General features: G+C 43.2%; 1 protein-coding gene across 1 annotated transcript in view; it reads left to right on the top strand.

Annotated features, from left to right (window-relative positions):
- Positions 1-17336, top strand: part of LOC130375453 (ankyrin repeat and IBR domain-containing protein 1-like) — a 55390-nt gene that overhangs the window by 10492 nt on the left and 27562 nt on the right. The window contains 1 exon segment of the mRNA XM_056582380.1: positions 1533-1978. Coding sequence (XP_056438355.1) covers positions 1791-1978 — 188 coding nt within the window. The 5' untranslated portion in view covers positions 1533-1790.

Here is a 17336-nt window from a genome sequence, read left to right as displayed (position 1 = left end):
TATGCGGAAATCGGAAAGACTGTCAGTCCTGTGTGTTCAAAGTTCGCCGTCACAGCTGTTTCGAAAAGTGTGTTTCCAACACCCATTTTAGGAATTTACTCTCCTCCGCATTTCTCAAAAACCACCTCAAGCGAGCGGATAAAGTTTTTAAGCGAATTTTGGTGTTTCCATCACCGTTTACTGATTCGATACTTCAAAATTCGCATAAAATCAGGGGGATGGAAACGCACCTATTGATGTACACACAGACTCCACCACCTTACTTCATTCCTCCTTTCACAAGGATTCTGTCAGAACGGTGGCACTTAAACCGCTCAAGCTGAACGGCTCAGTCCGAGATGCTGCCTGTCAGCCATGTCTCGTAAATATATAAGCACAGCACATTACTTTTCAAATCTCTTGTTGATCTAACCATCCTGTTTCCTGTTTAACATGACTTTCATTTTCTTTCCTACGCTCTCTCTCTCTCTCTGTCTTTATCTCGCTCTTAGTCTCTATCTCTTTCTCTGTCATTGTCTCTCTCTTAGTCTCTGTCTCTCTCTCTGTCTTCGTCTCTCTTAGTCTCCCTCCTAGTCTCTGTCTCTCTCTGTCTCTGTCTATGTCTCTGTCTCTCTCTCAGACTCTGTCTCTCTCTCTGTCTTTTTTTCTCTCTCTGTTTTTGTCTCTCTTAAGGCCGGTTTATAGTCCTCCATAAAGTGCTGTACATAGACACGGAGAGCCCTCTCCGTAGCCGGAGAGCCTGTCGGAGAACCTCTTCGTAGCTTACGTGTGCATCAGAGTTCCCGTTGTCCGGTAATTACCGGTCTTTGACCGGAAACAAATTAGGAGGACCGAAAATTCTAAATGTCTCCGGTCAGAATGACCGATTGGAAATCTGCGCCAATTTCTTCTAGCGGAAACACTGGTGTGCATCCAATATTTTTAAACTATCGGTCGACGCAACGGAGACGGTAAGGGCTGTGATTGGTCCTCTGACATAATAATTTCCGGCATCAACCGGAACTTCTCTGGTTTGACCTTGCACCTTATTTACTTCGTACATTGTTTACTTTGTTTGCACATTAAGGACCAATAAAACACCAAATAGGATTTGTAAAGCTTTGGGAGTTTATTTACATAACTATTTACATGGTTTGTACTTTGTAGTCAACATATAAGATCGATCGGGCGGCGAACTGCATTGCGTAGACATCCCGACGGAGAACTTCGAATGCTCGAGGGGTCTCCGTAGTTACGGAGACTGGATACGGATTACGGATACGGAGTAGTATACTTTGGCCTTTAGTCTCTGGCTTTGTCTCTCTCTTAGTGTCTGTGTTTGTCTGTCTCCTAGTCTCTGTCTCTTTTTGTCTCTGTCTCTCTTTGTCTCTGTCTCTCTTTGTCTCTCTCTCTGTCTTTGTCTCTTTGTCAATATATCCCTCCCCAGTGTTTCCCATCACACCTTTTGTTCCAATTTCTTGTTTGGTGGCCCCTGTCGCCGTGCTAATGTATTTTTCTCTCTCCCTCCCTCCCCCTCTCCCTCTTTCATCCAGTTTACGGGGCAGAGGCCTACAGTTTACCATGGCACTCTGAACTCTGACCTTTGGTGACCTGGCGAGGAGAAGGAGGTAGGAGGTGGAGGTGGAGGAGGGGGAGGAGAAGGAGGAGGAGGAAGGAGGTCAGTTACCCTGGGAGGAAGGAGGATAGGAAAGAACCCAGTGTGAGACTGACGTCGGCCACAGCCCTGCTCCTCTATCCAGTAACCAACGCCCTCCTAGCCTCAATCCCTCCCCCACACAGAGGCTGACGTTATGGGCAACACAGCCACCAAGTTCCGCAAGGCCCTGGTGAGCGGAGACGAGGCCCTGGCCTGGCAGCTCTACGAGGGGAACCCCCAGTTCAGGGAGGGCCTGGACCCCAACGCCTCGTACGGGGAGCCATACCAGCACAACACCCCGCTGCACTACGTCTGTCGCCACGCCATGACGCGGCTCCTCAGGTAACGCGCACTAAAAAACACACAAAACACTAAACAAGTTAACTGAAGAACAAGTATTGATTCAGTCAGCGTTCGTGACTTATAGTCTACATTAAAAACAATATGGTTAAATCTCAATTATGAAAGACAGGACGGTTAAATTTCGTCAATTATTTTCAAGAGGTGCCATTATCAAATGGACTCCACCCTTATTTTAAGTAATACTCCTGAACAATTCAACGCAGCTGAGTTCTCCCCTCATGTATCTGCATCTTCCCACTTTTGGTATTGTTATTGTTTGTCAGAAACAATACAACTGGACCGTACTGCCACGGTACTCAAGAGATGTAGTGCCACTAAGTATTCAAGAGATGTCCTGTGTAGTTAAAATAAGGAACAACCTTAATTTGAAGCATCACGATTGTTTGACGACACAGCTATTGATGCCCAGTGAGTGTCAGAAACACTCGCACTTAACAGCGCATTCCCCACCACTGATATGAGAGTCTGATGTACTGCGTAGCTTCAGGCAGAGCCCTATTTTATAATGTCTTGGTTGTTACACAGAAAGACCATTATCACATTAACTAAATCCTCATATCGGACTGATAGCGGAAAACCTTTCCGCGACACAGAGGAATCAAACCATGTTGACGTAAGCCTGTTTGGACGGTAATGACAGTCAGACTTAGCGGGTCATGATGTGTTGTGCCTGGAGAGCAATACTTTTACCATGCTCGGCGTGTTGCCCGTGAGGAGGAACCCAGCTGTGTGCAAGGTGCGCTTGTTAAGAGGTACAAACTCTTCTTCTGCGTTAGCGCCTGTTAACGGTAAATACATCTTAAATGGGGTGAGCGAGCATATCTGAAAAAACAGTGACAACAAGGGATAGAGGGTTTTTCTCTTTCCGTAGGGAAAATCAGGCTGCTTGCCATGACCAAGACAGCTGCCTCAGTGACTCAATGGCCCTGCTAACCTCCTCCTCCTCCTCCTCCTCCTCACACGCCTCGCTCTCTCCCACCGTTTCTCACATGATTACAGGGAGGCCAGAGGAAGCAGTTTGAAAAGGCCAGTTAATTGTTTGTGTGTGTGTGTGTGTGTGTGTGTGTGTGTGTGTGTGTGTGTGTGTGTGTGTGTGTGTGTGTGTGTGTGTGTGTGTGTGTGTGTGTGTGTGTGTGTGTGTTAATGGGAGGATGCATCCCTTCCTACTAAGCTGTATCAGGGCCAGAGAGGAGGAGCGGCGGCCAGGAGAGCTGCTGATCACCATCAGAGGAATGGCCTCTGAGTACAAACAGTTCGTCTGGACAGAGACACACACAGATGATGGCTTTCTCTCTCTCTCACTCACACCTGCGTTCTCTTACAGACAGCTGCTATTGTCCCTCGGACATGCTACTATTGTCCCTCTTTCATTTAACCCCAGCTCACAAATCAGAACCTGGTCTCCAGCCAACTACACCGCTAGCCACAACACAAAATTATCATAACTGGAGTATAACTAGAGGTTCCGTGCACGCAACTGTAATTAAATATTACTATAAACAAAATATCTTTGTTTGAGTGCATGATATAATAACATTTTGTACGGAAGAGGATTAGGGCCACACATGTAAAAAAAAAAAAAAGTTCTGACTTTATTCTCAGAATTCTGAGAAAAAAAGTCAGAATTCTGACTTTAATCTCAGAATTCTGAGAATAAAGTCAGAATTCTGACATAAATCTCAGAATTCTGACATTAATCACAGAATTCTGAGAAAAAAGTCAGAATTCTGACTTTAAAGTCAGAACTACGGGTATCTGTAAGGACAAACCTCCGTGGGAGAGACACTTTGCTTTATGCAGTAGGAGGAAACCTATGGAAAGCCAAGAAGGCCACAATCCGGCCCTAGAATGGCGCGGTAAAAGTGCAAAACCGCACGGATTCCGTGCGGTTTGGCAAGAATTCCGTACGGTTTCCGTACGGTTTTGAATGACTAATAGCCGCGGCTATTAGTCATTCACTCCGGCTATTAGTTATTCACTCCGTTATAACGGAGTAGTGAAGTATTTGAGGTATTTTTAACAGTGTGTGGAATACAGCTGATCACTTTCACTGGCTAAGCAAAATGAATCCCGAACAGTTGAACCTCTGAATTGATCCTGAAAGCCTATGTCCTAGAATAATTAATTTGTATTCCGTTTTAGGCCATCTCACTAAAGGTCACTTAAATGTAGCCTATTTAAGCTCACCAAGTCCAGTATTCAGAATTCAAAGCATTTATTCACAAATAGGCTACGTTCTATTTTTTTGACAAGCGGAGCCGACAGTCCTGTGCAAGTATGCAAATTAGCCATGTGCGCCAAACAGAAGATAGACGCAATGTATAGAACTGTTTGTTGTGCATTGTTGTGGATATGTAGGCTGGTTAGTTGTGGTTGTTTGTGGTCTTAGTGAAACAGCTTTGCCTTGGGGTTGGAGAAGTTGGAGTGATTGTGTGAATGTGCGAGAGAGAGCGCACCTGCCGTGGTGATGTTGGGCTTGTTGTGGGCTTATAGATCAATGATGTATCTGTCTGATCGTATTAGCTGTAAATGGATGGTTAAATAATGTCACAAGATCGGTCATACTGCAGGCTCTAATTTGCAAATGCACTGATTGTGTGCCCGTCTCCGATATGCTATATACCTGGCATTTATTCAGTTCATGTTCTTCTGAGTGCGCAAAAACGGTGCCAATTATTGTCGTGTTTGCATTGTAAGGCACAACTTTGCCCCTCCCTGTTATAAAATAACGTGCATCCCAACAACTTTAGCCAATGCAGGCTCCTATTGCTTTACCAGTGTTTTTAACGTGTGTGTGTGTCTGTGTGTGTGCGTGTGCGTGTGTGTGTGTGTGTTGTCATGTAGGCTATAGATATAGATTGATTGTCTTGGCTTGCTTGCATCCATGAAATATTGTAATGTTATGGCCTAGCTGGCTACTGCATATCGAGAACAATCTGGGGATGAGGGCATCCCCGAATATTGACGGGTATTTCACACACTGCCATCTCAATATATAGCCTAACATATACAAATATATCACTGTACTAGACACAAATGTATTTTCCACTAGCTAGTGGTGGTCATTACATTGTAGTGAAACTAGTAAAGAAAACACAGCTTTATGTTACGGCGAAACATGGAGGCACTGCAGCTCTAGTCTCGACGATGCGTTACTTTAGTCTGGTATTTCTCTTCACTGATTGGTTAGACAGCCTTCAAACGTAGTGGTCAAGCAAAGAAGAGGGAGGGCTCGTTCTGCATACCTAATAGCCGGAGTGAATAACTAATAGCCGGAGTGAATGAATAATAGCCACGGCTATTAGTCATTCAAAACTGGTTTCCGTACGGATTCCGTACGGAATTCTTGCCAAACCGCACGGAATCCGTGCGGTTTTGCACTTTTACCGCGCCATTCTAGGGCCGGATTGTGGCCTTCTTGGCTTTCCATAGGTTTCCTCCTACTGCATAAAGCAAAGTGTCTCTCCCACGGAGGTTAATCCTTATAGATACCCGTAGGCCTACTTCTTACTTTAAAGTCAGAATTCTGACTTTTTTCTCAGAATTCTGAGATTAATGTCAGAATTCTGACTTTTTATCTCAGAATTCTGAGATTAATGTCAGAATTCTGAGATTAATGTAAGAATTCTGACTTTATTCTCAGAATTCTGAGATTAAAGTCAGAATTCTGACTTTTTTCTCAGAATTCTGAGAATAAAGTCAGATTTTTTATTTATTTTTTACATGTGTGGCCCTAATCCTCTTCCGTAATTTTGCCTATCATGTTACGGCGTATAATATTTTTTTTCCCCTATTACGTAATGAGGCAAGCAGAATAATTTTCTCCTTATGTTATCAAGCAAGCATAATAATTGTCTACTTATAAGCCGTTTTTACATATGTCCTCTGCATTTTTGCCGCATTTGCATATCAGGAGATTCAACCCTGAGGGTGATTCACACTTGATGGTGATTCATGATTTATAGGCGGTCATCAATCAGTGCGTTCACATGCCTCAAGAAAATCAAATTATTGGGTTAGTCCAACTATGATTGGATTATTAAAATGCATGTATACACCTTAGTCAGAATAAATTGAATCAGATCGGGTTACTCATAGACATATTATGACCGTAGATTATTCGATTGGTAGTCGAATTAACGCATGTTTCAATCAAAGGTCAATCAAATTGGATTCTGCGCATGCTCAAGATCTTTTCAGGGGGGTGGTCAGCCGATTTATTTAAAAAGGTGGCGCAGAAGATGGAGGAACTCGGTGTTGTTCCAATGAAGCCGGTGTCGTTCCAATAGTTACCCCCTATAACAGGGGGCGGCAACCCTTGGCACGCGTGCCACCACTGGCACGTGGCAGCATAATCATTGGCGCACTTAAAAAAAAAAAGAAAGAAAAAAATACTTTTTTATTTTATTATTATTAAAAATGTTCACCGCACAATACGAAAGCATAATTATTACTTGATTATAATTACATAATTATTTGCACTTTATTCTGTTTTTGGCATTCCTCCCAGTGCAAATATGAGTAAATGAGTGACTGAAAGCAGTGGCAGTGTTCTGAAATGGGATCAATTGAGAAGAAAATATTAAAAATATTGTTGCAAGTGGCCTGTATGCATCGCCTTCACATGGTTTTGCGAAGCTCTACATGTCTTAAAGATATTGATTGGATGGTTCCAACATTCTCATCTATTCTTGTTTTTTACATTTCTCACAGTGCAAATATGTTTTTGAATGAGTTTCTGAAAGTGGTGTTTTAAGATGCAACATATGTAATTATAATTTGTAAGCCCATGCAGCAAATAATCAACAAAAAAACATTTACAATTTTGATGCATGATTGTTGACTATATGGAAATAATACAATTCCAGGGGTCTCATTTATAAAGGTTGTGATCTATAAAAAACTAACTTGATGGGAGAATGTGCGCAGCCCTAAGCAAACTCTGACCCATGCGTACGAATGGTTTGGAGGAAAAGGAGAATTGGCGACACAGACGGTGTGGTGGTGAACTAAAGTCAGACAGAATAATTGTAGAGTGAGAAGAACGATTATGTTTTATCGCCCTTCATAAGTTTAATTTCAACCTGTATCATGCGTTAAATCTATGTAATCAGAATAATTTAAGTCAACTGCATTATTTCTCCAGAAACTCTAGAAACATCTCCTTAGAATAGAAATGAAAAAAATGTCTCTATATTTAATTCCGCCGTCCACTGACGGCGCAATTGCATGGAATAAAGCATCAGTCCAACATGTGTCAATACCATAATATTTTTATGTGACACTGTAAACACATAATCGAATGTCAATTAAATCCCAAGTGTGGAAAACCAAGCCACATACTCCTCATCACAATCGTTATATTATTGTCCGTTCCTCTTGATGCTTTACATGACAAATCAGGGATTAAAAAGGGGTTATGTTCAAAAACATTTTACGTGGGTGATTACAAACTGATTATCCAAGGTGTTCTCTTTCAGTCTTATTACCGTAACCTTATCAATACAGCGGTTAGCCCCGTGCGTAATGCTGCACCATAGCACTGCTGGCACTGCTGGAGGACCATGCAAATTCGGATTCGGAGGGAGAGGGTCTTCAGGGACCATATACCATTTGGTATATAAAAATATGTACCTTTTATGTCAGACCACTTCTTTTTTAATCCTGGGACTGTGCGCTCTGTGTTACTGACAGAGTTCACTGCTGCAGCAACATGTTGCCACTCACTCTGCCTTTTTTTGTTAGTGATCCCAATCCCGTGACCGCCAAACATAACTACTTTTCGGGCCTCCACCTCACACACACGTGTCTCTGCTTCAACCTCCGTGAAATTGCGCTTTTTTGCTATTCTCAGTCCTTCTGCCATTGTTTCCGACAAGACATTATACTTGCATCTGAGTCTGTTTTATATGCAGATCGCATTCATGAGGTATTTTGCATTGACCATTTATGGTTAAAAAGGGGCGTGTACAGGGCGGAACGTGAAGCTGATTCAGCTGCGCACACTTGTAGGCTCTGTGCTTTATAAAGCAAAGATTGCTTAGAGGTGTGCGTACGCAGGGTTTTATAAGTCTGAATACTTTTTGGCGCACGCAAAACTTGGCTTTTGGGCGTACGTACACTTTTAGTAACGATCCCACGCACAGTTTTATAAATGAGACCCCAGGTCTTCTGGAAATGTTTTTGGTTGCTGTGTCATAATGCAGCTTAATATTGAATATATCGTTGCTTAAAGATCCCATGCCATTCTATTTTATGATGCTTTAATATAGGTATTAGTGGGCCACAAACACAGTATTCAAAGACGTCCCCGAAATTCAGCCGTGGTGCAGAGTTACAGTCACTCCGAAACAGTCGCACATTGAGCTTCCCCCAATAGCGCTGTTTCGGTGGGCGTGTCAAGGCAGGTCAAGGAGGGGGGGTGGGGGTGTGGCCCTGAGCAGCTTGTAGCCACTACCATGCGCTCTGTATACGGTGGGTTAAGGCAGGTCAAGGAGGGGGGTGGGGGTGTGGCCCTGAGCAGCTTGTAGCCACTGACAGTACCATGCGCTCTGTTTACGGTGGATGTATCGCAATGGCTCGTAGAAACCCATATTATACATAGATATCTATATCATATAATATATAATATTATCACCTGGCCCTGAGCAGCTTGTAGCCACGGTACCATGCGCTCTGTTTACGGTGGATGTATCGCAATGGCTCTTAGAAACCCATATTATACATAGATATCTATATCATATAATATATAATATATATTATCACGGCCAAAAGCTGTGTGAGCCTCCAGACGATAGGTTATTATGAATCTCAAACGACCGCGTCTACTTCAGATTGATGTGGAAGTGGAAGAACCAGAGACGTCGGAGAACCCGATGAAGTCCTTTGTGATTCATTATATCGTCTGGACGCGCACACAGCTTTTGGCCGTGATGTATTATTTGATATAGATATCTATGTATTATATGATATTATTTAGATATAGAGCAGAGCTCCAGGTCTGTAACGCAAGTGTTGTACACTTCCTTGTTATTTGGATAACCGTTCTGCTGTTGGTGTTATGGCATAACACGTCGGACTCTCGTTTCTGGTATTTCTACAATGAGACTCGTAGTGGGGGTTATCTCAGCCATGGTTGAGAATGAATTGGGGGAAAGAAACTTTGGCTTTGACTCCCTGAAGTAGGCTACATGAACCACGACATGGAGGAGAAAGGGATTGTTGGCCGCGAATGTATCCCGCTTGAGCCCTGCTTCCCGCCGCCTCGGCAGCGGTCAGCGCTAATCACCGCATCCTGAAGCCGAGGCGGCGGTCCATAGGCAGCGAGACTCCGGCGGGAGACGACAGCGGTCAACAATCCCTTTCTCCTCCATGTCGTGGTTCATGACTTCAGGGAGTCAAAGCCAAAGTTCCTTTCCCCCAATTCATTCTCAACCATGGCTGAGATAACCCCCACTACGGGTCTAGTTGTAGAAATACCATAGATGAGAGTCCGACGTGCTATGCGCCATCACACCAACAGCAGAACGGTTATCCAAATAACAAGGAAGTGTACAACACTTGCGTTACAGTCCTGGAGCTCTATATCTAAATAATATCATATAATACATAGATATCTATATCAAATAATACATATTATCACGGCCAAAAGCTGTGTGCACGTCCAGACGATATAATGAATCACAAAGGCCTTCGTCGGGTTCTCCGACGTCTCTGGTTCTTCCACTTCCACATCAATCTGTAGTAGACAGAACCGCGCGCTGCCTGCTGCCTGCTGCCTGCTGCCGGCGCAAGGCACCACCGCCCGGCAGCGCGGCGGTGGTGCCTCGCGCCGCGGCAACCGGCGGCAGGCAGCATGTCGCAGTTCATGTACTTCGATGTCGTTCTGCCATTGCATTCAAAATTCTGTAACTAGCCTGTTACTACGAACTAAGCAACTACCATACACGTATTAGCATTTAGCACTAGCTCAATCACGACTCCTTCAGAATTCTTGTGGGTGGTTACGAACCAACCAAGTGGGCAGGGCCATGAATAATAGTTTGACAACGCTACGTCACAGTGTCACCTTATCCAGATCGGCTCATTTCTTCTGCCTTTTTCCTTTCATTGCCTATTGCATTCAGCAGACAAACTGCATAGATTTCAAACTTACCACAGCTCACAAACTTATTCAGACCTATGTTATTTAACAAACAACAGGAAAAATGTGATTTTAATGGCATGGGCTCTTTAAGGCACACTCATTAACGAGGAAATGTCAAACTGGCACTGCATGTTAAAAAGGTTGCTGACCCCTGCCCTATAAGAAGCGTATTTGTGTGTGCGAGAACGGCAGTGTGTGTGTGAGCGAGTCAGTGGACGAGCGAGGAGCGTTACCGTGTGTCAGTGTAGTGAATGAACGAGTCCGGTTGTATCTGTGCAAACTCTTACTGTAAAGTTAGTGGAACTACGAATGAAGTACCCAGTCTGTCAAGAATTGGTGGCCGTTTCATTCCGACCATATTCTGACCTATAAGCCGACCCACTGCTAGTCAAAGTGAAGGGTGTTGCCACCGGGAGAACATCGGTCCTGGAGGGAACGTCTCCCCTGTGCTTCTCGACTACGGTCTGGGAGCCGACAGCAGGAAAGGTGTAACACTTCGATTTCAACCAGGGCTGAATTAAAAGTACATGTTTTTCTCAATGTTGTTCATCAACATGGTTTAAAGTAGTAACTTCGGGCACATGTCAAAATAAATGTATTTTTCTTCCGATGTGTTTACGATCTTTATTTCTTTCATTGTGCCGCGGCCGTACTGACTTGGATATTCTCTGATATTATGAATTTTAAAGTCTGCGTCGGGTTCTCCCACTCTCTGGTCAACACAGTCTCACTCCGAGAACGTCAAATACCGACTGTTGGCAAAGGCCCTTTAGCGTCGGTGACTGACGGGAAAGGTACCCTTTTTATTCGCTCGGTGACGGTAAAGGTACCCTTCGGCGTCTTCTGCATACGGAATGGGGGGTGCCTCACTACGTCTCTAATAGACGATGTGAGCATCTTTCCTATTGGATAGTTTTTTAGGATATTCTTCTGTGAAAATGGCGGACATACTTTTTATCCTGGGTGGAAAATATGATATTTTAGAATAGTTACACCATTAAAAGTGTTTATGTAAACATTTTTAGCGAGAAATGTGCATTTTACTTTCATAATCGTCGTTCGGCGAATGTGAAGGATGTTTGGTTTGATAGATATGACGAAGAATATTTCATCGGGCGATAATGGCCGGCGTACAGGCATCCCGGGCTCACGAAAATAGGTGACACTGTCACGTTATTTAATCTATTAAAAACGTGATCAGGTACACGTATTTTCTAAATGTTCGTGTCAAAAAGCACATTTTTCAAACTCATGCATATCAATTGGAAGTATTTGTCGTGATTTGTCACTAAGCACGACTTCCATCTAAGGTTCTGTCCGGGAGCTTTCTCCCTATTGTCCCTTAAGGAGCTCCGTACAGAACATTTATTGTTAAAAATTGTCTGTGATAACTAAGAATATGACAGCTTTTCCAGTCTCACCAATATGCGCACAGATCGCACGGTTTGACACTTTCAAGATGCGTGCAGTAGCCTACATACGCCAAATGACCATTTCGTGTGCATACGATACGCAAAACCCAGCATTAACTACTGTGGAGGGCGGATACGTCCATTTCGCGTGCATATGTGCATATGATACGAAAAACCCAGCATTAACTGAATGGGAGATGCAATATTTTAGGACAGATTCACCATTTAACGTGTTTCTAATGACATTTCTAGCGAGAAATGTACTTTTCCCTTGAATAATCCTCAGTCAGTGAACGTGTATGATCTTTATTAATCTTTATTATCTGAATGGGAAATGCAGCTCACGTGTTTCCTGCTTTTGTGTTATTAAACCGTTACTTTATGTAACTTTTAATGATATCATCTTGTTAGAAACACGTACGTTTTCGTGAACACTGGATTACGTCGCATTTCAACATAAAATAGCGTGTTATACACACACACACACACACACACACACACACACACACACACACACACACACACACACACACACACTGCATTTCGCTGCCAAATAAATAAATACTAAGGCAGAATAAAGAATAAATTAATTCATTATCATTCAACTTCAACATGCGTTATTACAGTATAGTGGTGGAGGGATGACGTGTGTTGGCCAACCCGGAAGTGAGCGTCGCCCTGGGTTCCCTTGACAAAAAGCCAACGGGTTTTTCCATTTGATTTTGGATTATTGCAGAAAAATTAGCATTTTTGAAGCACCTCCTCAAAAACTGAAAATAAATAAAAATAACTGTGCTCCAAAGAAAGAAATGTAAACCAATGCATTCCGAATGGGAGTGTTTCTCCGATTTTTCCATGCTACACAGAACGAAATGTAAACCCATGCAAATAAAGTCTTCATGGTCATAATCATTTAAATATCATTAATCTCCTGAGGGTGGTATTCTATTTTTTTCAACGGGGCTGAATCCAGTCACTTGACCGTCATGGTTGCTATGGTGGTTGCTATCCACCAGCCCCTCTAATCCTTACATGGCTCTAAAAACCACGCGGCAAATGAGCTGCCGTAATTTGTGTTGTTTTTGTCGTAAACTAGTGTCCGATGGTTAAAAAATAGACGGATATTCCAAGGTATCCTTAAAAGGCAGCTTGGATGTTTTTATTTTCTGCAGTTTAGACTTCTTCTATAACCTATTTTTGAAAGCAAAACACCAAGCTCATTGATTTAACGAGGCAGGGTTATTTGAAACAATTTATTAAATAAATATTTATGAGAGGTCATTCCTTCTCCTGAGTTTTCTTCCTATTTATGTCTAGTGTACAACCCTACTGTCCATAAGCATCACCCCCCCCCTCCCCATATGGATTTGGAGAATTGTTGCCACGTCCCAGTGGTGGAGGTATCATATATATGAAAGAGGGCATTCAATTATACTACAATGATCAATTAGGAGGCCGAAGCCCTAAAGGAAGTGATGCAATAGGTGACTGGGTCGACGACATTTAAGTAAGCTTTACTTTGAGGTCTCTTATATATCAAAGGGGGTCTCAAAGGACGCATACGCTTCAACCTGTGGCTCCGGTCCTACAGGAAATGACTCAGCAAGTGCTCCATCTCGTTGCACCTGCACCCAGCGGCTCGCTTGCAAGATTTTGGCCTGAAGTTATTCCCAGACCTACACCGTAGCCATCCAACCTGCATATCTGAGAATCAGGCCTCTCTTTAATAATGACAAAATGTATGAGAGAAATACACATTAACTTTTGACTCATAAGCGGCGTGGTGCCGGCTCCTTTTGACCTTTTGACCCCAGACTTCTGGGGGAATAGCTGAATCAATTCATTAGTCAATCAAAAGCATGTAAAGAGGGAGAACAAGGTGTCCTTCAACATCTACGCTTCCAGGCGATTGCAACGGTGCCACACATGAGCATATTCGAACATGTTTAATGGTAGTAATTAGCTGTCGAAATTGGAGGCCTTAATCAATAATGAGCAGCTATTGATTTGCTTCCCGATAGAAATTTGTGACAAATGACATGTTATTTAGCCTCTACACGTTGAGTTGAGTCCAATGACACCAAGCATGACACTCTAGAAAATGGTAACATGTATTTTACATGGTACACCTAGGTCTAGGACATGATCTCGGTGTAGCAAGAGGGCGAGCTTGATCTCATTGGACTCAGCTTAACGTGTAGATGCTAAATAACATGTAATTTGTCAAAAATCTCCATCGGGAAGCAAATCTATAGCTGGTCATTATTGATAAAGGCCTCCAAAATCGACAGCTAATTACTACCCCGAAACATATTCAAATATGATCATGTGTGGCACTGTTGCAATCGCCTCGAAACGTAGATGTCAAAGGACACCTTGTTTGCCCCGTTACGTAACCGGGAAGATATTTTCATACTTCTAATGAATTGATTCATATTTTAAGGTTCTCGGAGTGAGACTTTAAGCGGCTGCAGCAGAAGTGTTGAGACGAAAGATGATATCAAGACATTTATAGAATATTCACATTCACATTATGATTCTTCGTCATAACATCCGACCAAACATCCTTTACAGTCACCAAGCGAGGATTATGAAAGTCCAGGCCCCCCCTTCCGGCACTCAAGGTCCGACTGGGCCAAGTTTAGGGCAGGAAGGGCCCCCCATTCCGGCCCTCGGGGTCCGACCGGGCCAAGTTTCGGTGCGGGGATCCCAGTTAGGCCTTAGAATAAGGTATTCAAATTTCAGGGCGGTAGGACCTTCCTATCTCAAAAACTGTTTTTCCACCACATTCTGAACCATTAGGTCTTGCAGGTAACACATCTGAGGGGCTTTGTCCAAATTACAGTCCATTTGGGAAAACTTTTTTTCTCTAAGGGCTAGAACTCCAAATCTCGGATATGTCGTTCTCGGGGCCCCGGGAAATGTGTGTAAACATTTTAGCATCCCTAGCTATCTCGAAAAGGCCGGAAAAGGGGCGTGACCTCCCACAGTACGGTAAATGTACATAAGACAGAGGTTAGTTTCTAGTCCCCATTTTTTGTGGGATGGAGGTGTACATTTGTGGCTTAAGGTGTGTAGTCACAGCTGGCCTGTGGCCACGTTTTTGAAGTCTGGGGTCAAAAGGTCAAAAGGAGCCGGCACCACGCCGCTTATGAGATAACAAAAAGTGAATGTGTATTTCTCTAATAGCTTTTTAAGCTTTTTCTATTAAAGAGAAGCCTGATTCTAAGATATGCGTGTTGGATGGCTAGGGTGTAGGTCTGGGAAGAACTTCAGGCCAAAATCTTGCAAGCGAGCCGCTGGGTGCAGGTGCAACGAGATGGAGCACTTGCTGAGTCATTTCCTGTAGGGCTGGAGCCACAGGTTGAAGCGTATGCGTCCTTTGAGACCCCCTTTGATATATATAAGAGACCTCAAAGTAAAGCATACTTAAATGTTGTTGACCCAGTCACCTATTGCATCACTTCCTTTAGGGCTTCGGCCTAAAGGACAAAGCCCCTCAGATGTGTTACCTGCAAGACCTAATGGTTCAGAATGTGGTGGAAAAACAGTTTTTGAGATAGGAAGGTCCTACCGCCCTGAAATTTGAATACCTTATTCTAAGGCCTAACTGGGATCCCCGCACCGAAACTTGGCCCGGTCGGACCCCGAGGGCCGGAATGGGGGGCCCTTCCTGCCCTAAACTTGGCCCAGTCGGACCTTGAGTGCCGGAAGGGGGGGCCTGGACTTTCATAATCCTCGCTTGGTGACTGTAAAGGATGTTTGGTCGGATGTTATGACGAAGAATCATAATGTGAATGTGAATATTCTATAAATGTCTTGATATCATCTTTCGTCTCAACACTTCTGCTGCAGCCGCTTAAAGTCTCACTCCGAGAACCTTAAAATATGAATCAATTCATTAGAAGTATGAAAATATCTTCCCGGTTACGTAACGGGGTAAACAAGGTGTCCTTTGACATCTACGTTTCGAGGCGATTGCAACAGTGCCACACATGATCATATTTGAATATGTTTCGGGGTAGTAATTAGCTGTCGATTTTGGAGGCCTTTATCAATAATGACCAGCTATAGATTTGCTTCCCGATGGAGATTTTTGACAAATTACATGTTATTTAGCATCTACACGTTAAGCTGAGTCCAATGAGATCAAGCTCGCCCTCTTGCTACACCGAGATCATGTCCTAGACCTAGGTGTACCATGTAAAATACATGTTACCATTTTCTAGAGTGTCATGCTTGGTGTCATTGGACTCAACTCAACGTGTAGAGGCTAAATAACATGTCATTTGTCACAAATTTCTATCGGGAAGCAAATCAATAGCTGCTCATTATTGATTAAGGCCTCCAATTTCGACAGCTAATTACTACCATTAAACATGTTCGAATATGCTCATGTGTGGCACCGTTGCAATCGCCTGGAAGCGTAGATGTTGAAGGACACCTTGTTCTCCCTCTTTACATGCTTTTGATTGACTAATGAATTGATTCAGCTATTCCCCCAGAAGTCTGGGGTCAAAAGGTCAAAAGGAGCCGGCACCACGCCGCTTATGAGTCAAAAGTTAATGTGTATTTCTCTCATACATTTTGTCATTATTAAAGAGAGGCCTGATTCTCAGATATGCAGGTTGGATGGCTACGGTGTAGGTCTGGGAATAACTTCAGGCCAAAATCTTGCAAGCGAGCCGCTGGGTGCAGGTGCAACGAGATGGAGCACTTGCTGAGTCATTTCCTGTAGGACCGGAGCCACAGGTTGAAGCGTATGCGTCCTTTGAGACCCCCTTTGATATATAAGAGACCTCAAAGTAAAGCTTACTTAAATGTCGTCGACCCAGTCACCTATTGCATCACTTCCTTTAGGGCTTCGGCCTCCTAATTGATCATTGTAGTATAATTGAATGCCCTCTTTCATATATATGATACCTCCACCACTGGGACGTGGCAACAATTCTCCAAATCCATATGGGGAGGGGGGGGGGTGATGCTTGTGGACAGTAGGGTTGTACACTAGACATAAATAGGAAGAAAACTCAGGAGAAGGAATGACCTCTCATAAATATTTATTTAATAAATTGTTTCAAATAACCCTGCCTCGTTAAATCAATGAGCTTGGTGTTTTGCTTTCAAAAATAGGTTATAGAAGAAGTCTAAACTGCAGAAAATAAAAACATCCAAGCTGCCTTTTAAGGATACCTTGGAATATCCGTCTATTTTTTAACCATCGGACACTAGTTTACGACAAAAACAACACAAATTACGGCAGCTCATTTGCCGCGTGGTTTTTAGAGCCATGTAAGGATTAGAGGGGCTGGTGGATAGCAACCACCATAGCAACCATGACGGTCAAGTGACTGGATTCAGCCCCGTTGAAAAAAATAGAATACCACCCTCAGGAGATTAATGATATTTAAATGATTATGACCAATGAAGTCTTTATTTGCATGGGTTTACATTTCGTTCTGTGTAGCATGGAAAAATCGGAGAAACACTCCCATTCGGAATGCATTGGTTTACATTTCTTTCTTTGGAGCACAGTTATTTTTATTTATTTTCAGTTTTTGAGGAGGTGCTTCAAAAATGCTAATTTTTCTGCAATAATCCAAAATCAAATGGAAAAACCCGTTGGCTTTTTGTCAAGGGAACCCAGGGCGACGCTCACTTCCGGGTTGGCCAACACACGTCATCCCTCCACCACTATACTGTAATAACGCATGTTGAAGTTGAATGATAATGAATTAATTTATTCTTTATTCTGCCTTAGTATTTATTTATTTGGCAG

The sequence above is a fragment of the Gadus chalcogrammus genome, chromosome 22 (genome assembly GCF_026213295.1).
Source record: "Gadus chalcogrammus isolate NIFS_2021 chromosome 22, NIFS_Gcha_1.0, whole genome shotgun sequence".
In the NCBI taxonomy this organism is placed as follows: domain Eukaryota; kingdom Metazoa; phylum Chordata; class Actinopteri; order Gadiformes; family Gadidae; genus Gadus; species Gadus chalcogrammus.
Note: the sequence above shows the minus strand (reverse complement) of the source record. Positions and strands in the feature narration are given on the sequence as shown.